The sequence below is a fragment of the Notamacropus eugenii genome, chromosome 3 (genome assembly GCF_028372415.1).
Source record: "Notamacropus eugenii isolate mMacEug1 chromosome 3, mMacEug1.pri_v2, whole genome shotgun sequence".
Classification (NCBI taxonomy): Eukaryota; Metazoa; Chordata; class Mammalia; order Diprotodontia; family Macropodidae; genus Notamacropus; species Notamacropus eugenii.
Genome location: NC_092874.1, coordinates 430,621,802 through 430,646,005, shown reverse-complemented (window position 1 = coordinate 430,646,005; position 24,204 = coordinate 430,621,802). Strand labels below are relative to the sequence as shown.

The window sequence follows — 24,204 nt, the reverse complement described above, 5'->3', positions numbered from 1 at the left end:
CAGAAAGGAGAGTTTATGCTAATTGATTGTGTGCATGTGGGAAATGATCACAGAGAAGTTAGAAAAAAGCAATGAATTGCACAATTAGGCATATAAGATAATTTCTACCATAATACTTCTATCTTCTTTATCTCCTACAGGAATTGATACCTTTAAGAATGAGTCACAACAGAAAAAATAAAAGGAAAGAGTGCAAGGTTCATATAGCAACAACGTAAAACTTTTTAGAAAAAAACTCAAAATTGGTACTTTAGAAGTTCTAAGTCCATGGGGAACATAAAAATTAAAGGAGGAACAAATTGACATCTGAGTTATGAATCAAAGAATAAAAGTTTAGAATAAACAGAAAGGGAACAGAATTAATGAAGAGAATGAGAGAAATAATTTTTTTTTAAGAAAAAGGCACAGAAAATTTTTTTAAAAAACCTAACAAAAGAATTTGAAGGGGAAAGAAAGAGGGATTTGGATTTACTTAACTGGGAGAAAATAAGGGAAGAATTAGATAACTAAATAAAATGAAGAACACAAAAGGAATTAATAAGTTAAAACTCTAAAACTAGTGGAAAGTGGGTGATAAATGGGAGGGTGCAGGGCTTGAATGTGAGAGGGAGAGAGCCAGTAGGAATAGGGTTGTGTTAAAGTAGATTAAGCAATAATAACTGGAGATCCATTGTACTGTGTTTAAATAGGAGGGGGGACAAAAAAAGTCTAATTATGAAAAAATACAATATTAGATAGATGGAGGAAAATATAATAAAACTATCTATAAGTGTCAATGAATTAAACATGCTCATAAAACAAAAGAAAGTAATAGATTGGATCAGAAATCAAAATCTTCATTGGAGAAGAAAGCAACTTCAGCTGCTTATAAAAAAACATTCCTAGTAAGCAAAGACATACACAGAATAAAATGAAGGATAGAATAAAATTGTCTATGCATCAAGTTGGTTATTTGCTTGCTTTCCATGTGTTAATGAAACCAAACTGACCTCTTTTCATTCTGACTAGTCTAAACAGAGGTGTAACTCACTGCACCATGGAAAGCTTTTTTTTTAAAATTTTTTATAATGCAATGAATCTGATTTTCTCATTAATGCCCATTAAGAAAATAAAGATAAGTTCTTATTGAAATGATGGGGACTCCCAAAAGTAATAAAATGTATGCTTAGTAATGTAAAAAACCTTTTGAAAACACAGTTAAAGGAAATAATTTATAAATTTATATGCTTTTATAAATTGTAAAAATTATAATTTAGAAAGGGTAAACCATATTATTAAGGTAGTCTGGTAAAATACTGATGATATTCCCAGGGCAACCAAATACAAATAATATGATAAACTCTGATTCCTAGACCAGAGCAGACCTGAGTTACGTCTTTGATTGTTACTCTAAATAGTTTACTATTAAGAGGAGGTGTTGTTCATTTGCTCCAAGTGGTCTTACATGTTTACTGTGACTAAAGATGCTTGCTTATCTAAGCCTTAGGGGTTTCTATCACATTAAAGAATGATAGCTGGAATTCTGCTCTATTATAAAGTAAATAAGGAACTTTCCAGTAAATGATGATAACAATTCTCTCTACTTACCCCACTCACCTTTTCTCTCCTCCCTTTTCTTTACTCATTAATGTCTCCCTCTGCAGTCTCTTTTCCAATCTCATCTTTTCTCCCTTTCCCCCCTGACTCTTCCGCTGTTCTTTCTTCTTGCTCCTTCCTCTTTTCCTCCCCCATCTTTCCCACTCTACTCCCTTTTTCCCACTCTACTCCCTTTTCCCTGCCCTCTGATTCCTCACTTTTCTCTTTCCTCTTTTCCTCCCTCCCCTTATTTGTCCTTCTCTTCCCGTTATTCTCCCTCTCTCCTTTCACTTTTAATTTTCCGCTTGCCCAAGCCTTAGACCTATTAATGTCCCTTAGGGAGTTAAAGAATTTATTGACTTTTAACCTAAACTTATGTGATATGATTAAATAATAATAATGTCTCTATATTTCCAGCCTGATTATCTCTGTCTTTGAAGTCTTTGGTCATCCAGGAGACAGTTCATTCTTGAGGGGCACCTTGGGAACCCCCTCATCTCTGGACTTTTAGTTAGCAGTGCTTCCAAGGAAAGCTAGCATTGAGAGGGGAGAGGGAGACCAGCTTGGCCAGATCTTTCCTAGGACCTCACTTTGAGGTTACTCACAACTGTCTCAAACAGGCCTTTGGGAAGGAAATTGGAGGGAAAGGAGAAGCAAAAATTGATAATGAAGGCTGCTCATATATGTTTGGACCCCATGCCCTTTGACCAGATGGCACTGGTATCCTTAGGAGAATTCAATTTCCTGAGAGAAATGGCATCACTTTCTCCACTTCATTATTTTCTTTTGAAACGCATATGACTTCCGTCGGGTCTTTGTAACAAATGGTGTTGAATCAATAAGGGTCTCTAGCAGCATGGGTTTGCTTGTTGATGGAGCATCTGAGTCTTTTCTCCTAAAGAAGCAAAATCCAGATAAAGTAAAAGATGATGGACAGGACCCATAGCTACCCCATGGCAGAGCTACCCAAGGAGAACTATTGATCAGTGGACACCTTCCCCACTTGTCAACCTCTCCCCATTTTAGAGGGTAACTACTCCAACCCCTAATAAACTTGGATCTGGGAGGGACCAAAAAGACCATCTAGTCCAATTGCTTTATTTTACATATCACAGACTTAGATCTGGAAGGAACTATTAGAGGATAAAACTCATTTACAGACAAGGAAACTGAGACCTAGGAAGTCTAAAGGACACACAGGTAGCAAACATCAGGAGTAAGAATTTAACCCAGGTCTTTTCCACTGTATTAATCTCAGAGTTGACCAGGATCTCATATTCCATCTAATTTGGTCTGTACCTGAACAAGAATCCCTCTACAACATATCCAGGAAGTGGTCATTCATCCTTCACTTGAAGATCTTCTGTGATGGGGAACTCTTTATCTAACAGAGTAGGAAGGCTAGATTTAGAGTTTAAGTACCTAGATTCAAATCCTAGCCCAATTACTTATTCCTTGTGTGTCCTAGGCTTCTCTGGACCTCACTTTTCTCATCCATAAAATAGCAAGTTCCAGACCCAGCTCCATGATCTCCATGATCCTACTGCCTCCTGAGGAAGTGCATTCCACTTCTGGACAGCTCCAATCATTGGGAAAGCCTGTGTACTTGTCTGCTGCTTATATTTATGTCTGTTGCACGGTCCTTCCGGGAGAGAAGAAAACAAATCCCATCACTCTCATCAAGGACAGTGCTTCAGATATTTGAAGGTGGCCATCAAATCCCATTCTCCAAATTTTTTCTGTCCTAAGCTAAAGATCCCCAATCCTTTCATGAAATCCTCATCTAACAATGGGTTCTGAGCTGCAGCAAGTAGGGGAACCCCAGGCAGTCCAAGGCCGCCTTTATGGGCTAGTCAAGGTCCTGTGACTCACTAGCAGATCACCCGAGGAGAAAAACCTTCATCCAGAAAGTCATTACTGAGAGCGAGGTAGACCTGGCTCCTTCTAGTAATTCCCTGACTCACTTAAATGAACATGGCTACTATTGGGATCATTTTGTGCTTCCAAAAATTGGTCCCTGGTTTTCTGATGAGAGGCAGAGTTGCCCAGCTACCTGGATAACTTGGTCACCAGATTCATAAGAATTGAAACAAATTTTGATGACCTTAAAAAATGACCATTCTTAGGCTTTTATCCAAAATGAGATCAGACAGAGGAGAAAGGTCACATGTATATTAAAATAATCATGACAGTGCTTTTTGTGGTTGCAAAAAAAAAAATGGTGAATAGTATTTGACTACTGGTTGAGAAATGGTTGAAGGAAATTATGGTACATGAATGTAGTGGAATCTTATTGTCCTAGAAGAAATAACAAATATGAAAAGTTCAGAGGAACTTGAGACAGCTTGTATGAACTGGCACAGTGGAATGAGGAGAACATTCCAAGGTGTCAGAATTATCCCAATGTTGTAATTGATGTGACTCCAGAAACTGTTGACAAAACATAGCTTCCTTTTGGTAGAACAGGAGTAGACTACCAATACAGAATGAGTCATATGTCTTCAGACATATAAACGTATTGGTCTGTTTTGCGTACTTGTACTTTCTTGTTACAAGCAGCTAGGTAGTATAGTGTTTACAATGCTGGAGCTGGAGTCAGGAAGACTTGAGTTCAAAACTTGCCTCAGATATATACTAGCTGGGGCAAGTCATATCTTCCTTCAGCCTCAGTTACTCCATTTATAAAATGAAGACTTTATAGTATCTCCCTTATAAGGTTACCGTGAGAATCAAATAAGATTATATATTAAGTGCGTTGAAACTTTAAAGAGCTATATAACTGCTAGCTAGTTATTATTATCATTACAGGGGAGGTCTCTGGGCAGGGAATGGCAATAGTTTAAAAAAAAATCAATAAAACTTATAAAATCATCATTTCAGTCTATTTCCATCAGACTTTCAAAAGAAGTTCAGTTCTAGTCTCTTCTGTGACAGAATCAGAGAGGGCACAAGGGATGAATCAACCAACCGGGAATCATCGATTGAGTGCCATCTATACAGGCATTCTAGGAATAAAATGACAAAAATAAAATAGGAGAATGAAAGGCTCAATCATTCATCTTGAGAAGGAGGGAGGAGCAAAACTTCCTGTCCTGGAGTCTAGTGTACAAGTCTGTTTGATTTCATGGAGTTATAGATTTGAAGTCAGCAATAGGAAACTAGGACTCTACACATAGCACAATGCCTTCCACACAGTAGGTGCTCAATATTTTGGTGAATGAATGACAACTAGGTTCTAGTCTCAAGACTGTTCTGAACTATTTGCATAATCTTAGGCATGTCACCATCTCTCTGAGGCTCAGTTTCCTCTTCTGAAAAATGTGGACTAAACCAAGAAATCTCAGTTCAGTATTCTAATGCCTGATTCTGTATTTCAGTAATAATGTAATAGATGACCCCTACTCCATCCAACTCCACCCTGAGCCTTCACCCAAATCATCCTTTGATTGATAAAAAATAGTCATACAGCTAGATGAGCTTTATCCTTAGGTACTCAATAGTCTCAGAGAGGTCTTAGAGGCAAGCCACACCATTTCTTGACCAAATATTATCATCAAGGGCTCTAGGTTCGGTATGATATTTAGCTTTGGGTAAATAATCTAATTTCCTTGGACTCAGTTTCCTAATCTGTAAAATTAAGGGGATTGAACTATATGGCATTTAGGGTCTCTCTGCTCTTGAACCATGATCCTAGTATTCTAAATCTCATGAATGTGGTCTTCCTCCTCATAACTGCCTCATCCCTATTTCATCCCCTGCACACCATTCCTATCCTTCCTGACCTTCATCTTGGAGCAAGGGTTGGGCAGGGAATCTAAGAATAGTTAAATGTTGAAAGTTCGAATTCTTTCATGTTATGAAAGAAGAGACCTTGGTCTATAGAGGGGAAGTGACTTGCCCAAGGTCATACAACTAGTGGCAGAACTTGTACTATGTTCAGCATTTCTCCCATTACAAGCTCTAGTTCTAAGCCCTCCCCCAGTCTGGACTTAGCTGCCTACTTGTTCTCTATGACTGGTTGCTTCTCTGTCTTGTCCTCATTGACTGGAGCAATTGTTTTTGTTTCTTGTTCATCTTCCTCCTCTTCTTGATCCTTATAGTTATCCAAGTTCTGGGGAAAGGGGGAAAGGGTACTGGGGAAAAAAGCACCACCACCACCAGGTGATGTTATTAATGACATGTTCTGGCACGAGTTCATTCCAGACTAACTCTGCAATGCCTATCTTTTGCTAGGTCATCATCCATGCCCTACCCCACTATATGGACAGACCAGAGGGCTCTGTGCTCTTTTCTCTCTTTGTCTTTGTCTCTTTCTCCTTATCTTAGCTCTTAGTGATCCCATTGGCTCCCATAAGTACAACTGTCACTTCTATGCAGAGGACTCCCAGATTGCTATCTAGTCCCAGTCTCCCTCCTGAAATCCAATTCTATATTGTCAACTGCTAACTGGACATCTCCAACTGGATGTTGTTTAGGTATCTCCAACTCAACATGGCCAAAACAGAATCCACAGTCTTTTTCCTCCCAGTTTTCCCCTTCCTCAATTCTCCTTTGAGAATACTGCTATTCTTCTACACACCCAGATTCCCAACCTTGATTAGTTATCTTCAACAAGAGTTATCCTTCACTCAGGCTCAAAACTGACTTTCTTCAAGTGCAAGTCTGATCTTTTCAACTCCCTATCAAAAACTCCAGTGATTCATTCCTCTCTCTAGCATTGAGTCAACTAAAAAATCACAAGTAATTATAAAGTGTTGACTTTATGCTAAGCACAGTCCATAGCACTGGGGATATAGTGAAAGGCATAAGGAGTCTCTGCCCTCAAGGATCTCACATCCCATTTTTAAAATTTTAATTAATTTGTTTTTAGTTTCAACATTCACTTCTATAAGATTTTAAGTTTCAAATTTTTTCCCCTTCCCTTTGCTCCCACTCCCCAAGGTGGCATGCAATCTCATATTGGCTATACATGTACAATCATATTAAATATATTTCTACATTAGTCATATTGTGAAGAATAATTAGAACCAAAGGGGAAAATCACGAGAAAGAACCAAAAAAGGGAGAGAAAATGTATGCTTCCAGCTACATTCAGACTCCATAGTTCTTTCTCTGGATGTGGATAGCATTTTACATCATGAGTCTTTTGGAATTGTCTTAGACTTTAGCTGAGAAGAGTTAAGTCTATCAAAATTGGTCATTGCACATTGTGGCTGTTACTGTATGCAATGTTCTCCTGGTTCTGCTTACTTCACTCAGCATCAGTTCATTTAAGTCTTTCCAGGTTTTTCTGAAGTTTGCCTGCTCATCATTTATGGAACAATAGTATTCCATTCCATTCATATACCACAACTTGTTAAACCATTCCCCAACTGATGGACATCCCATCAATTTCTAATTCTTGGCCACCACCAAAAGAGCTGCAATAAATATTTTTATATATGTGGGTTTTTTCCCCCTTTTTATGATCTCTTTGGGATACAGACCTGGAAGTGGTATTAGTGGGTCAAAGAGTATGCACAATTTAATAGCCCTTTGGGCATACAGGAACTCGCATTCTAATGGGAAGTCTAAATAACTAGGCACATTCAAGATATATACAGAACAGATGGAAGGTAATCTAAGAAAAGAAGGCACTGCTAGCTGAAGAATCTAGGAAAGGCATTCTGCTGGAGGTGGCATTTAATCTTATTCTTGAAGGAGGACAGGGAAACTAAGAGGTGGATGTGAAGAATGAGAGCATTCTAGGCATGGTGACAGGACATAGAGTATTATGGGAGGAAATGCAAGTAGGCTACCCTTGCGGGATAGTAGTGTGTGTGGATGGGAGCAAATTGTAGGAAGAATGCAAAGGTATGAAGAAGCCAGGATATGGATATATTTAAATCCCAAAGGAACTTACATTTCCTCCTGGAGGTAATAGGCAAACTACTGGAGTTCATTAAGTGTGTGTTTTTCTGTGGTTGGGAGTGGGGGAAATGACATGATCCAACCTGTGCTTCAGGAAAACTACTTTGACCCTTGAATGGAAGAAGGATTAGAGTGGGGAGACACTTGGACATAGAGACCCATTAAAATGCTAGTGTAATATTCCAGGTGAGAGGTGAGAAGGGATCAAATACAAATTCCTCTTTTTGGCTTTTGAAGACCTTTCCCATGATCACCTATGATTGACTTAGCTATTCTCAGCAATGCAACAATCTAAGATAATTCCAAAAGACTCATGATGGAAAATGCCATCCATATCCAGAGAAAGAACTGATGGATTCACTGATCACCTCCTGAAAGAGATCCAAAAGAAAAATTCCTAGGAATATTGTAGCCAAATTCCAGAGTTCCCAGGTCGAGAAGAAAATATTGCAAGCAACTAGAAAGAAACAATCCAAGTATTGTGGAAATACAATCAGGATAACACAAGATCTAGCAGCTTCTACATTAAGGGATCAAAGGGCTTAGAACATGATATTCCAGAAGTTAAAGGAATTAGGATTAAAATCAAGAATCACCTACCCAGCAAACCTGAATATAATACCTCAGGGGGAAAAATGGAATTTCAATGAAAGAGAGGACTTTCAAGCATTTTTGATGAAAAGACCAGAGCTGAATAGAAAATTTGACTTTCAAACACAAGAGTCAAGAGAAATATGAAAAGGTAAACAGGAAAGAGAAATTCTAAGGGACTTACTAAAGTTGAACTGTTTATATTCCTACATGGAAAGATCATATTTGTAACTCTTGAAACATTTCTCAATATTTGGGAAGTTGGAGGGATTACACACACACACACACACACACACACACACACACAGATATGTATAGACAGAGGACACAGGGTGAGTTGAATAGGAATATATGATACCTAAAAAAATAAAATTAAGGGGTGAGAGAGAAATAGATTGGGAGGAGAAAGGGAGAAATTGAATGGGGTAAACTATCTCTCATAAAAGAGGCAAGAAAAAGCTTTTTGGATGGAGGGGAAAAGGGGGGAGGTGAGAGGGAAAAAGTGAAGCTTACTCTTATCACATTTGGCTTAAGGAGGGAATAACATGCACACTCAATCTGGTATGAAAAATCTATCTTACACTACAGGAAAGTAGGGGAGAAGGGGATAAATTGGGTGGGGGGATGATAGAAGGGAGGGCTAATGAGAGGAGGGAGTAATCAGAAGTAAACACTTTAGGGGAGGGACAAGGTCAAAAGAGAGACTAGAATAAATGAGGGGCAGGATAGGATGAAGGGAAATATTGTTAGTCTTACACAACATGACTATTATGGAAGTCTTTTGCAAAGCTACACATAGATAGCCTATATTGAATTGCTCGCCTTTTCAATGGGGATGGGTAGGGAGGAAGGAAGGGAGAGAAGTTGGTACTCAAAGTTTTTGGAATGAATGTTGAGAATTGTTTCTGCATGCAACTGGGAAATAAGACATACAGGCAATGGGGTATAGAAATCTATCTTGCCCTACAAGAAAAGAGAGCAGATGAGGATAAGGGAAGGGAGGGGTATGATAGAAGGGAGGGAAGATTGGAGGAAGGGATAATCAAAATGTATGGTGTTTTGGGATGGGGGAGGGAAGAGATGGGAAGAAAATTTGGAACTCAAAATGCTGTGGAAATGAATGTTGAAAACTAAAAATAAATAAGCATTTTTAAAAATTGCCTTTACATGTAATGGGGAAATATTAAGATATTATTTTTATAAAAGATCTTTCCCATCTCCTACATATTACCTTAAAGGCACACTGCTTCAGGTACTTCACATTCCAGGTAAACTGGCCTTTTTGCTGTTCTGTGCATGGCTCACCTCAGATCTTTCCCATTACAATGTGATCTCCTTCAAGGTAGGGACTGATTTTGTACCCCCAGCCCTAAACTCTGTGCCTGGCATATAGTAAGGGTTTAATAAAATACTTGTTGACTACACCTTTTACAATTGGTCAGGCAGTCAATAGACATTTGTTAAACATCTACTATATGGCAGGCACTCTGCTAAGTGCTAGAGATCTTTCCTGATTCTTTCCTTGTTAGAAGCTCCTCCCACTTAAGAATATTTTGTATCTTTGTTGCTTATGTTTTTACCCATTTTTCTATATGTATATATTGTTGCTCTCTACCTCACAAGAAGGTGAATTCTTGGGAGGCAAGTAGTTTTCATATTTTTTGTCTTTGGGAGCATAGTAGGCACTAAATATATACTTTGAATGCCTGGTCAGAAGGAGGACATGGATGATGAGTTCCAGAAACAGACAAAAAAAAAAAGTTGGCACAGAGGCCAAGTACGGGGCTTCCACCAGCACCAATTCAACTGTCACAATCTATGAAAAACAAAGCCTTGCCTCAATGACTTATCTCATTGATCATTTCAGCCTTTAGAAAACACAGAAACAAACAAAAGTCACTATTCTGGACCTGATTCTGACCAAAGAAGGTGAAATCTGTTGAGACAGGAAGGTCTGGAACCTTGGGAGGAGGTAACTGCACTCTCTGAAGACTTTATGAGAGATGAGAAGTATGGGAAAAGACTATTCATCCCCTAGTCTTTGGGATAGGAACTTCAAAGTCTAAAAAAAGGGAGAGAGAGGATCTTATTTGATGGAGAAAGATGGCTCAACAGGTGTGGGATGCTCTCCAAACAGAATCCTGAGTGCACAAACACAAATAAGTCTGTGCCACTTGACATAGACTGTAGTAGGAAAAGGACTGGCTCTGGAGTTGGACGTCCTGGGTTCCAGTCCTGCCTCGTATGCTTCCTATCTCTGTTACCTTGAGGGCAAATCAGCTGTAAAAAGAGAGGGTTGGAGGAGATGGCTTCCAAATTTCCTTTCTCTTCTGGATCTATGAGCCTATGGAAAGATGACTTCTATGTCCCCTTGTAGTTCAAAATATTAACTTCTTGCACCTCTTCTTCTTCCAATCTGAGACTTAGTTTCCTCTTCTGCAAAATGGGGATAATGGAGCAGGGGTTAGGTGACTTCAAAGTCCCTTCTAACTCCATGTTCTGTGAAAGTGAGTACATAGTGGAATACGGTATTATTATTAGTCCTAGTCTGGGAAGAGGTCAATTAACAATGGATCCGGGGAAGGTGGTGGAAGTCAAGGCTCAATGTTGGTGTCCTCTGTATCAGGAGTCAGAATTCAACTGTGGGGATATCTTTGCAGGCTATGGAAGGGAAAAGAAAGAGAGATTGACAGGAAAGGAGGCATTTGACTATGGTTCTGTGCCTTAGAGGACCATTCAGTTTAAAAGAGTAGAGCCCCAAGGTGCCAGACTCTTTGGACTGAGGAGGAGTAGGTATATCTGGCCCATTCATTTCAAGAACAATGCTCTGGGCAGTGTCAAGTAGATGTAGTGTAGGGAGTGTTCATTGGACCTGGAATCTGATTTAGGTTTGAATCCTGGTTTTGTCACTTACTAGGTGTGTGAATTTGGGCAAATAGCTTCACTCCTCTGGGCTTGTTTGCATACCTTTAAAATGGGGACATTCCCTAGCTCACCCAGGTGTTATAAAGGGCTTTTTGTAGCTGAAGCTACTGTATAAATATGATAATATTAATTAAATAAAATAATTTTATGGGCAATGTTATGACATTTCTGTGTCTGGGAGGTCAGGAAGGGGCTACAAATTCCTGAACCTTGAGGCTACTCTAGAGAGATACAGTGACCCCAGGGCAGGTCCATGGAGTATTGGTCATATGGGTGGCAAGCAGAGGGCATGGTGACAAAGGGGAAATAAAGATAACACCATAATTGAGGTGGGAGAAACTTAGAAACTGCCCCCAAAACAGCGCCTCCTCCCCTCACTAAAAATACCAAGAAGTTAGGCCCAGAGGATCATAAGATTTAGAGTAAATAAAGTCTAAAAGGCCCATCGAGGTTAACCCCTTCATCTTAGAGAGGAGGTAACTGAGACACAGAAGAGTGTCCCCAGTCCCTGAGGCAGCAATCGTCAGAGCCAGGATTCAATACCAGACCCTCTGATCAAGTCCAAATTCCCACCCACCGATCAACCAGCATTTATTAAGTGCCAGCCTACTCTGCCTGGCCTGGGCTGGATGCTGCCCTCAGGGAGCTTCCATCCTATTGGTATGTGTGCAGGTGTGTCTTTTTGGGGCTTGTCAAGTTTTATTGGTAAGGTGTATGAAGCATGCTGTGGGTTACATGAGAAGAATGTTGCAGGGGAAAGTGTATTTTGTTGTTAGGTATGTGTTAGTCATGATTCTTGTGCCTGGCTTCTTTGTCTTGGGGAAAGGGGATGGGAATAAGCATTTATTAAGCACCTATCATGTACCAGACATTGTGCATGTACATGTATATTATCTTATCTATTATCTATATATAAATCTTATCTTGTTTCATCCTCACAACAATCCTGTGAGGTAGGTGATATCATCCCCATTTTGCAGTTGAGAAAACTGAGGCAGCAGTCAAGTGCTTTTTCTGAGGCTGGATCTAAACTTAGGTCTTTCTGATTCTGAGCCCACTGTACCCCCAGACCACCCTACCCCCAGACATACTCCTGAGGCTGCCAGTCCCAGGGATTCTGATTTATGCAAATCTCATGGTTACCCTATGACCATGGAATCTGATTCATGGCATAAGTCATCCACTCCAGGGCTTTTAGTAGAAGCCTTCAAAGGCTTAAGTTCAAAAGGGGTGACTCTAAAGGTGGACAATTTCAAACACTGAGGCAGGCTGGCAGGAGGCATTTGGGGAGGAAGAGGTATTTCAACACCCTTCCTCCCAGCTCTCAGGACTTCAGGAAAGCCACACACACAGTCCTCTGTGAACTTGTGTGAGTTGGTGACCTCTCTGGACCCTCATTTCCTCCTTTGTGAAATGTCAGAGTGATGGCAAGTATTTGGATTTGGAGCCAGGGGCCCTGGGTTTGAATTCTGACTCTATCACTTACTAGCTTAGTGACCTTAGGCAAGCTGCTTCACTTCTCTGTTAAAAGAGCTAGCCTGAGACTCTTAGGTAACTTCCAGTCCTAAATCCACAATTCTGAAATGTTAAGCTGGGTGATCTCTAAGGTCCTGTTCCAGCTTGGATGATGCTCCTCTGGACAGCTTCCTGGAAGTCCTTTTGTTTTTTCCTGCCCTCCTACACTGGCTTTAATTCCAAAACATTTTTACCATCAGCCAAGTTCCCAGTCTGAACCATGTCACTACACTTGGTCATTCATGGCAATGAGCCTGGACAGTGACAGATGACAGGGCATTAATGCAGCTTGGGTGGAGGAAGGTGGGGGAGGGTTGCTGGTTCCCCAGATAATTTATATTGGCTGATTATGCAGACTAGTAGAAATTCAGGAAGAGGCCTGAAGCTTGAGGCCAGCTGTGGTCCATCACCACCTAAAGGTGACAGCAGAAACAGCCCAATTTTTATGGTTTGCTCAGATTCAGTGGGTGGGGAGCAGATGGGGCAAGGCTAGGGCAGGAATGCTGAGCATCTCCACAGATCCCTTTCTCCTCCCCCAATTTTGACCCATCACACCAAGACCCCTAGTACTTTGGTACAGAAACTATAAATAGCCTTTAGGGAAAAAAATCCCAGGATGCCTTATCCTCAGGATCTCAAAGCACTTCATGGAATAGGGATGGGAGGGACCTTAGCTAGTAGAGTCATGCTTAGAACTCAGGAACCTTGACTCCATTGACTTCCATTATAACACTTTACATTTTATTAGATGTCTCAAGTACATGTTACTGTATTGGTACTAGCTCCAACATAGATCAGGAACCCTCTAGACTTTGGGAGCTGGGTCTTCAGGAACCCTGTGTCACCCCAATACCATCACATTTAGGCATGAAGGCATTTGGGTATCTGGAGTTAACTTCTCTTGTGCCTCTATTGAATTGTGATCTCCTTGAGTGTAAAGGCCAGGCTTTGTTCATTTTCGTAGCCTCCCCAATGTCTAGCACAGAGCTGGGTGCACAGTAGCAGTCTCTTAAATATTGAATGACTGACCACTTGGTGTTTGAGGAATTAAAGTGATCCAGGATCGAGTGGGCATAGTTAAACCATCCTCTCATCGTGGACTGAACCAAGTGGGCATTGGAAGGATCCTGGAGGGGAAGCTGGTTCTCTTTCCATTCCAGGATACCTGATGCATCTAATAAGAACTAGCATTTGCAAAGCACTTTGTAGATTGCAAGGCACTCTCTGTGTTATCTCAATTAATCCTCACAACAACCGTGACAGGCAGCTGTGCTATTCTCATCCCCATTTTTACTGAGGAAATAGATGAGTCTGAGACAGATCAAGTGACTTGTTCAGAGTCACATAGCTAGGAAATCCCTGAGTCAGGACTGGAGCTCAGACCTTGATTCCAAAGTCAGCATGCTACCCACGGGGCTGCCTAAGCTCTTCTACCACTTCCCCCTAAATCACAAATTCCCAATCTAGGAACCCCTAGATTGTATGTATGGACTCCCACTGGGGAGAAAAAGCTCTTCTCAAGAAAGTGATTTTTGTTTATGGAAAATGAATTAATACTTTCCTTTTATTTTCTATGTCTATATGCACAGTAAACTCTAGAATTTATTTCAAGTTGAATAAAGGGTAAAGGAAAGCTTACTGAAAGCCAAGGGGGATGGGGACTGGAAAAAAAATTGGGGAACCAATTTTTAGATTTTTAAACTGGAAATGTCCTAAGAAATCACTTGTCCAAAGTATTTTTACATACATTGTCTTATTAGATCCACATAACAATTGTTGGGGTAGCTAGGTGGTGCAATGGACAGAGTCACTGGCCTGAAGTCCAGAAGACTCATCTTCCTGAGTTGGAATCTGGCCTCAGTTGTTTACTAGCTGTGTGATTCTAGGCAAATCACTTAACCTTGTTTTCCTCAGTTTCCTTGTCTGTTAAAATGAGCTGGAGAAGGAAATGGCAAGCCACTCTCCTGGTTTGACCCCCAGTTGGAGTCATGAAGAGCTGAAATGACTGAAATAATTGAACAACCACAAAAAAGCAATCCCTGTTCTGCAGGTGGGGAAAATAGTGTTCAGTGAGATGACCACATGTCCAAAGTCTAGAACATGCAAAGTAAAGATAGGATCCCAGAGATCTTCCAAGAAGGTCCAGGACCCCTCCTTCTATGCCAAAGTTACTTGAGTCATCACATTTTTAAGATGACATTTAAAACAATGAGTTCCTCCCCTCTCCCCTTTTTTTCTAAGTGATAAGAAAATTGTGATTCATGAAAGGTAAATTCGAGGTTATGTGGCTAGTAAATGGTGAAGTCAGGATTAGAACCCAAGTCTCTTTACTTTCCACCTAGAATTGTTATCTCTAAACTAAGAAGCCTTTCTCTTGTCTCCCTGGGAAACTCTTGGGAATAATAAGAATGGGTTTGCCTGGGGAAAGCCTTAGCTAGCTGGAGTCAAGAAATTCCAAAGGCAGGCTTCGGCAATGATATTTGTGTCATGGTTGCCTTTGAGCTCCTTCTCAAAATAAGGATTTTAAATGCACAAAATGCATAGGGTTACAAGGAAGCCAATTATTCTGAAATACAATTATCAAACAGTAGATCGTGGACTCAATTAAAAACCTATGGTCTAGTGGAATGCTGACTGGGCCTTTGTCATGGGTGACTGTAGTCTCTGCCATAGAGGTGACAGATGGATTCATTGAAGCACCCTCTACTGGGGAATGTCCCTGTTCCTGGAATTCACTCACTCCTCAGCTCTGCCTGCCTCTTGGAATATGTAGCCCCTGTCCAGGGTCAGCCTAGATACTACCCTCTACAAGAGGAGTTTCTTGCTCCTCTTTTCTTCTAAATTACTTTACATTTAACTTGTATATACTAGGTACTTCTCTATGCACACAAATCCACCTAGTAGAGTATAAACTTCTTCAGGGCAGGGACTATTTCATGTTCGTCTTTGAATCCCCAGAACCTGGGATCATGCCCTGCACCTTCTATAGCATCACAGGAGCACAGATTCTGAGTTGGAAGAAATCTTAGAGGCCATCTAGTGCAACCTCTACCCGCCTTTTACAGATGAGAAAACAAGGAAGTTTAATGACTTGTCCAGGGTCTTCTGATTTAAGATTCATCAATATTTCCACACTGTTTCCCAATAAATATTTGTTGAAATGAATTGGATTCAATTTCTTGGGTTTTCCAGGAGCAGGTGTAGCCTAGCTTTCATTCTCATTCTGGCTACTACCAGGCAGAAGTGGAACCAGAACCCTCGAGGGACTAGTTCAGATCTCTTTTCCATGACAAACAAATCCTGGCTCTTTATTGGTGGTGTATGGGGAGTTTTTCTATTATGGTACAACATTTCTCAAAACTAATTTAATTACTTGCTTCTGGAAAACTACAGCAGCTTTTTTTGTGGTGGCCAAGAATTGGAAATTGAGAGAATGCCCATCAACTGGGGAAAGACTGAACTAGTTGTTGTATATTAATGTAACGGAATGCTATTGTGCTACAAGAAATATGAGCAGGTAGACTTCAGAAAAACCTGGAAAGATTTATATGAACAGATGCTGAGTGAAATGAGCAGAACCAGGAGAACATTGTACATAGTAACTGCAACATTGTTCAGTGATAGACTTAGCTCTTCCCAGCAATACAGAGATCCAAGATGATTTCAAAAGACTTATGGTGGAGAATGCTGTCCACACCCAGAGAAAGAACTGTGGAATCTGAATGCAGATTGAAGCATACTATTTCCACTTTTTTCCCCCTTTCTCATGATTTTCCACTTTTGTTCTGACTATTCTTTCACAACATGACTATTGTGGAAATATGTTTCATATGATTGTACATGTATGGCCTATATCAGCTTGCTTGCTGTCTTGGAGAGGGGGAGGTGAAAAAGGGAGGGAGGAAAAATTTGGAACTCAAATTTTATAAAAAGTGATTGTTGAAAACTATTGTTAAAACTATATGTTGAAAACTTCTGAACTAGTGTTTTTTATCCTATTTTCTTCCAATTTCTCCTCTAGTAACTTGCCCCTTGGATATTCCTTCTCTTCTCTCATCTGCCAGCTCCCCTTATTCACTGACTCCTTCCTTTCCATCTATGAACATGCACAGGCTCCCTCTTATTTTAAAAACAATCTTCACTTGATCCTACTAGCTACTCAAACTATCATCCCATAATTTCCCCTTTTCGAAGCTAAATTCAAAGAAAGCATTACCTATAGCTTTGACATCCACTTTCTCATCATCTTCTCACCTCCTATCCCCTCATAGTCTAGTTTTGAACCCCATCATGGAACTGAGACTGTTTACCCAATGTTACTAAGAACTTAAGAATAGTTACTTAACTGTTAAAGCCAGTATATTTTCCTTGGTCCTCTACTTGACCTCTCTGCACTGTTAGGCATTGTGGATCTCACCCACTGCTCTTCCTTTCTCTTGGTTCTCTTGCCATTTTTGACCATCTCTTTTCAATTTCCTTTGCTGAATGTTCACTGTGTGTAGGTGCTACCCAACACTTTGCCCTGGATCCTCTCTTAGCCTCCTCTCTCTCTACTTTCTCTTATACTCGTAGATTTTTAATGGACATTTTCTATCTTGCCCAAATTTCAATCCAGGGATAAATAAGGCCAGACTTACACATAGGATGAGTAAGATTTATAATAATAGTCTCTGGGTAGCTGGGAATGAGAGGGAAAGTATGGTGCTGGGACTAGTAATCCATACCCATGCTCAAATCATCTCAGCCTGTATGCTGAGATGATTTACTGGGGTGCGGCTGCTGCATAGGTGAGAGTTAGGTGGCAGGTGGACACCAAAGGTGGATGAGCAGCTCTGAAAGGGGCTACTACTAGTCAAAGGCAGGATTTAAACTAAAGGCCTTTCTGACTCTGGGACCAGTTTCTGGCCACTACTCTCTACATTTCAAATATGTTCTCCACAGCCTCTCTCATATACATTGCCTCAATTAATCCTCACCACACCCTAGTGAGCCCAAGTATCAGTATCTCCATAGATCACTCAAGTTCATAGCAGAGCTAGGATTTGAACCCAGATTTCCTACCTCCAAGTCCCATGCAGATCCTAGAGCACTAAGCTGCCTATTAGTTAGATATGTTTCCTCTGCCCCTTCCTGGGGGTATTTGGTATTTTTCCTTTGTTGTTGTTTTTCCCTCTGCCTAGACCAGGCAGCTGATAATGGCTAGGTCCCCAGCCCTGCACCACATCCCTTATCGGCTTCTCCATTCATCTCCCCCAGCCAGGCTCACTCCTTCCTTCGAGTCTCCTCCTTCTCTCCTCCTCCTTCTCCTCCCCTGTGTCTTTCTGTCTGGGCAGTTTCCCAACCCCCCCAGGCCAACTCATCCCATGTGTTTCCTGATTTACCTAAATTTGAAGTTGTCAGGCAGGAAGTAACCCATCTTGCAATGTTGGCGGGCCAGGAAAATCTGCTTTAGTAGATTCTTCTTGCTGCAGCAGCCATATCCGTTGAAGATAAAGCCCCCAAAGAGCAGCTTACCCCCAGCAAACATCTGTTGACAAATGGAGAGGAAAGAGAAAGGAGCAGGAGAGACCTTCAGCATCAGTACCAAATACTAATGATACTGAAGCCCAGCATAGGCAAGGAGGCCTGAGTTAGCCCTCTTTCAATTCAGGATCAGATTACAGAAAGCGTTGCTTGGTGGGATGGGGATTTTTATTGCTCAGGGTTCTCCCCCATCAAAAGAGAGTGCAGGGGCCAAATCTGGCCATCAGAGTACTTGAAGTGTCCCATGACATCTTGGAAGACGACCTGGGTTCAGGTGCTGGCTGTGTGATCCTGGGCAAATCATTTAACTTCTCTTTTTTTTCATATAAATTATTGAAGAATTTATTTGGCAATGTGGACAGCAACTCACTGAATAAGACACTTAAGTGTGACGGACACTTATTTTGAGTGAATTAATTTATGCAGACCAATAGGGGCCAGATTGCTTCTATCTTATCCCACCACAATGAATTTACTTATGTAATTTAATTAGAATGTTCCACTTAAACTAAATGAAATATTCATTCTTTTTTTTAATTTTAATTTTTTATTTTTATGTTCTACACTTAACTTCTCTTTTGCCCTGAGCAACTCTCTAACTTACAAAGAAGGTGCTGCATGAATTGGTAGTTTTCTTATCTTGGGAGTTCCCTAGACCAATGAAATCCCAACCTCAATCCAAGGGTAGAACCAAGACTTTAGTACCTCCCAAATCTAGAAACTCTTCATTTGGTTCTCTTTTTTATACATTGCAGGTCAAACTTTTAGAAAGACTTAGGAACCCTGATAATTCAATGACCAAACATGACTTCAGAGAGAGGGTCCAGAAGGAACCAAGCATTTTTGGACATGACCAGTGAGACTATACATACTTGTCAGAAGAGCTCCCAGATTTAGACAGGGAAGTTGGGAGAATATTGGGAAGATGGAGGGAGAGAAAATAAATGCTTGTTAATTGAAAAAAATAAATTCAAAAATATACAAGCGAAATATGAAAGCAATATACAAAATACAAAAACAGTGCATGCTGTAATTCATCCATGCCTGCCCATCACAAAGGACAGGGATGAACAAATCTCTCACTAGGGAAGTTCCCAAATGAGGTTTCTCCTTTGACAGCCTCTCCCCACTGCATTTCAGCATAATTCATTACCTTTGTAATTCCAGTTATTTTACTTTATGCATTTAAAAACATTATTTTGGAAAGGGATACATAGATTTCACCAGACTGCCAAGATGGTTCATGACCAATAAAAGTTAAGAACTACCCTGATGTAGTTCAACTTCACCTCTCAATTTGCAGAAGAGAAAATGAGCTCCAAATAAAGGAAAGGACTTGCTCAAGGCCACCTAAGTCATTGTGAGCATAGTCAGGATCTGAATCCAGGTCTTCTGACTTCAAATCCAGTGCTCGTTTCTCCAAACTATTGGCTTTTCCTATCCTTAGGAGTTTGCTCCCATTTCTCTACCAGCTAATCTCCACTGAGGTAAGGGGAAGGTGTCAACAAGAAGTATTGACTACATCATGGTTTTTGCCTGTAGTAGCAATAGGAAACGTACTGAGGCCTGCTGGGCCTTGTAGAGCTGATGAAATGGAAAGGTCTAAGATACAACCACACAATCATAGGACCATCTAGCTTCTTGAGGACCATCTAGCTTCATCTCTGTCTGTATCTCCAGCACCTAATGAATTGCCTAGAACCTAGTAGGAATTTAATAAATGTTTTAATGAACAGGATTTGGAGCTGGAAGGGACGTTTGAGGTCATCAAATCTAGCCAGAGCTACAATCAGAAGTTCTAGGCTGTGGATCAAAATTAGCTGAGGTAGAGTCTGAAGCGAGAGGGGGGTGGGCAGAGGATGATGCTAAGGTATGTCCACTCCTGTGTTTGAAGAAGACTGGAGATAGAGATCCTAGGAATTTGGGAGGGCGAAGAACTGGATATCCTGAGAGAACGAAACAGGATGGACTTAGGAAGCAGGGCTTATAGAGGCACAGAAGACTATGAGACCGATTTTACTGCAGAGGAGAGTGACCTGGATGTCCACAGATGACAACCACAAGGACTCAGACAGGATGGAGTGGACTTTAAATACTGGGGAGAACAAGGAAGACTTCTTGTAGGAGGAGGCTCTGGAGTCAGACCTTGAATTTGGCTGCAGAGAAGGATTTCTGTTGAAGAGTCAGTAGGGGAAATCAGGCTGGAAAGGTAGGGTGGGGATAGATTATAAAGGACCTTGACTGCTACTCTTTGTTCTGCTTCCTTTTGTGTGTGCCTATATAGTAGGGAGGATGAGGGGAAGAAAGACAGGGCTATAAAGCCAAGGAAGTAGTTCCATGCATTAATATACTCCAGGGAAAGAGAAATATCTCCTTTTCATTCCTACTCCTTTCCCTTGTCCAGATCAGGTCACTGGATCATGAGTTTATAGATGTAGACTGTGAGATCCTTGAAGACAGAGGCTGTTTTTGCCTTTCTTTATAACTTCAGCACTTAGCACAGTGTCTGGCATGAAGTAGGTCCTTCATAAATGCTTGTTGATTGGTTGGTTTGATGGAAGACTGCTCAGAATAGGAGAGAGGGAAAACAACAGAGGAAGGCTGAACAAGGGGGGTGCACCAAGACTGGGTGGAGAGGAAGTGGGGTGAATGGTTGGAGTGGAGAGAGCAGTGAGTGGGTGGGAGCAGGAAGGTCCAGTGGAGATTGGAGGCTGTCATTGGGTGGGGCTGGGGAAGTGCTGGGTGGGGATTGAGAGGGCAAGAAGCCCGAAAGGTAGGGTGGAGTCCAGGGTGAGCAGACATTGTGGGTGGTGTTGGAGGTGGAGGGAAGATAGGAAAGGCAGGGCTGAGATCCACAGAGCCAAGAGGAAAAGCAGGGTGGGGCTGGGAGAGGTGGTATCAGGGGGGTGGGAAGGAGGCAGAGCTGGGGTCATCAAGAAAGCAGGGGGTACAGGTCTCAAAAGACACTCATTTGGGGAATGATGGAAAATGACTCAGACAAGTGAGCCCCTTATGCTTTAGGGAGAATGGGGAGCCCACTCCCTTAAGGAAAATTTTGAATTCCCCTCCAGGGTAGGTGATACTGGGCTGAGACATTCTCCTGAGGCCAGGAGAGCTAAGCCCAAAGCAGGGCAAAGGCTCCCTCTGGTGTCCCTGAGCTGGACCTTTCCTCTTCATCACAAGTCACTCTAGGGCACAAAAAAATCAGCCTTGTTCTGGGGTGGATCCAAAAGTCCAACTGAATAATGGGGATGATCTCCAAGAGACCAAGAGACCTTGAATTGAATATAGACATGAATTGTTCATGTCTATAAAGGGCATCAGGTCTTCGATATCTTAACAGATTACTTTTCATTTTTCTTGGACTAATTTGCCAGAAATACTTCCCTGCAAAAACTGTTATATGCATCTCATCCATCATTATGAAAGCAATAGTGGGGCTGACACCATTGTTTCCCAGCCTGGCTTCAGTAAGTGTCTGTCCAAATCTTCATCTTTTGTGCCTCAAGAGTTTTGAGAAGGGAGAGAGACCAGTGGGACTTGAAGTAGTTGGGGGAGGTTTCCTGGCTTCCTGGAAAAGGGGCAACTTGATGTGGACCTTGAAAAAAGATGATGATTGCAAAAATGCTCTTAGTCCTCAGGTGATGCCCTTGAAAAGTGATCAGCTAACCCAAAGAGTGCACAGGGGGAAAGAAAGAAAGGAAAAGAAAGAAAAGAAGGAAGGAAGGAAGAAAGGAAGGAAGGAAGGAAGGAAGAAAGGAAGGAAGGAAGGAAGAAAGAAAGAAAGAAAGGAAGGAAGAAAGAAAGAAAGAAAGGAAGGAAGAAAGAAAGAAAGAGAAAGAAAGGAAAGGAAGGAAGAAAGGAAGGAAAGAAAATGACAAAAGAAAAAAGTGGCAGAATAGAGGAGAAAGCATGATGTGAGGGGTAGGAAGAAACAGGAATAATATAAAAAGAAAGAAACAATATAAAAGCGGTCAAAGCATATAAACAGTTCTCAGAAGAAGAAATGAAAAAAAATCAACAACCATATGGAAGAAATATGCCAAATATCTAATAACAAGTGAATTGCAAACTAAAACAGCCCTGGGTTTTCATATGTCATGCAGCAAATTGGCAAAAATTGCAAGAGATAGAAATCATGAATGTTGGAGGGGCTGTGGAAAGACAGGCGCACAAGTCTACTGCTGATGGAACAGCAAATATAAATATGTATTACTTGTGTATATTATAATACATATAATGCAAATGTAAATATATAGTACAAATATAAATTTGTCCAACTGTTTTAATTTAGCATCATAGAAGAGAAGTCACTAAATGACTCTGCCTTTTGATCCCTACGATCCCGTTCTATCATGTCCTCCAAGAAGGTCAATGAAAGAAAGAAAGCATCTCTACAACAGCAAATGTTCACAGGAACACTCTGTGATAGCAGAACCCCCCAAAGTAAAACTGGGCACCCATCGAGTGGGGAATTGCAAAAGAAGCTATGGTATATGAGTGTAACAGAATGTTATTCCACTAAGAGACAATAAATACAAGGAATTCAGAGAAACATGGGAAGACTTATCTGAACTGATGCAGAATGAAGTAAGCAAAAGAGGACATTATTCACAGTGACTACAGTAACATAGATAATTTCAACACTAAATAGAACTCAAACTGATGAATTGGAATCGGCAGTAGTGGTCCTGGAAAACTAATAAACAGTCTTGTCTCCTCTCAGGCAGACACATGGAACGACAAATGTGTAAAGTGGTTTGTGATGTCAGAAATGGTTACTGTGTTGATTGGCTTTGCTTAAATGTTTTTTCTGGAATTGGTGCATGGAGGGTACTGGGTTAAAGGACAAATTACTGGAGTGAAAATTAAAAACAAGAATGAAACTTAAAAAAAATAGCTAGAACAGAAGGAAAAACAGATGCTTTGAACACCACTCAGAGACATCCTTAGCATTATTTTTCAAGCCCTGATCTAGAGTCATGGTTCTCAGCCTGTACAGTGTGGCCCTCTGGGGGCCTGGGGAGTTAATGCAATGAGTTTGCAAAGCCATATATAAGAAAGAATCCTATTTTCCATAAACCAAATTGTTACTGTATTTAAAAATTGAAATTTTAAACTATCTTAAATATAATATACACATGTGTAATTAAAGTTAAATAGTAAAATAATATGCACATGAAGTTTGAAATTTAAAAATTATATCCTACCTGTGTATATTACTATTTTCAAATGTATGTAAATGGTGCTTTGATTAATAAAAACTTAATTTCAAGTATTACTAAATTCAGAGCAATGCTATATTTAATAACAGAGTTTTCTCTCTTCACTAAAATAGTCTTACTGAGATCCATAGTTCCCTATTGTCTCTGCTCTAAAATGTAAGGGGCAGCTGGATGACATGTTGGACAGAGCACTGGATTTGGATTGAGAAAGGGTCATCTTTGTGAGTTCAAATCCAGCCTCAGCCACTTACAAGCTGTGTGAGCCTGGGCAAGTCACTTAACCCAGTTTACCTCAGTTTCTTCATTTGTAAAATGAACTGGAGAAATTCCTGGAGAAAGAAGTGGCAAACCACTCCAGTATCTCTGCCTAGAAAACCCCAAATGGGATCATGGAAAGTTGGGCATGACTGAAACAACTGAACCACAAGAAAACATGCAAAGTCCTCAGCTTGATATCATCATCTCTTCACAGCCTGACTCCAACTTATCCTTCTGGGCTTTTTGAGTATGTGTCCCTTCCATGCCCTCTACAACCCAGTTAAATTGTCCTATTTGCTGTTCTCCAAACTTCCATGTCTGCCTTCTTGCTTTGGTATAGGCTGTCCCCCATGCATTATCTCTTCCCCAAAGCATTTTCTCCTCCCCTTCACCTCTTAGATACCTTATTTACTTTCAGCACTCATCACTGTCCTTTGGGAATTCTTTGCTGATTTCTCTGGTTGGCAGCACTCACTTCCTCCTCAAATTATCAAGTATATACTTCTTCGTTCATGTATTAGAATCTAAGTTTCTTGATCGCAGGACCTATTTTGTTTTGGTTTAGTGTCTCTATCACTCATAGTGTAGCATTTTTCATGTAGTAGGCAATTTACAAATTCTGGATGGATTGGATCTAATAGATTCTTATCATCATATATTTTCTCATCTTCATGAGTTCAAA

The 24,204-nt window shown here is 40.7% G+C and overlaps 1 protein-coding gene across 3 annotated transcripts in view; it reads right to left on the bottom strand.

Annotated features, from left to right (window-relative positions):
- Positions 1-820: 820 nt before the first annotated feature.
- Positions 821-24,204, bottom strand: part of C3H3orf20 (chromosome 3 C3orf20 homolog) — a 104,798-nt gene continuing 81,414 nt past the window's right edge. For all 3 annotated transcript variants that reach the window (XM_072598383.1, XM_072598382.1, XM_072598384.1), the window contains 3 exons: positions 17,898-18,043; positions 5,577-5,708; positions 821-2,470 (listed from right to left, as the gene is read on the bottom strand). In XM_072598383.1, coding sequence (XP_072454484.1) covers positions 2,335-2,470; positions 5,577-5,708; positions 17,898-18,043 — 414 coding nt within the window. In that variant the 3' untranslated portion in view covers positions 821-2,334. The remainder of the gene's footprint in view (positions 2,471-5,576; positions 5,709-17,897; positions 18,044-24,204) is intronic.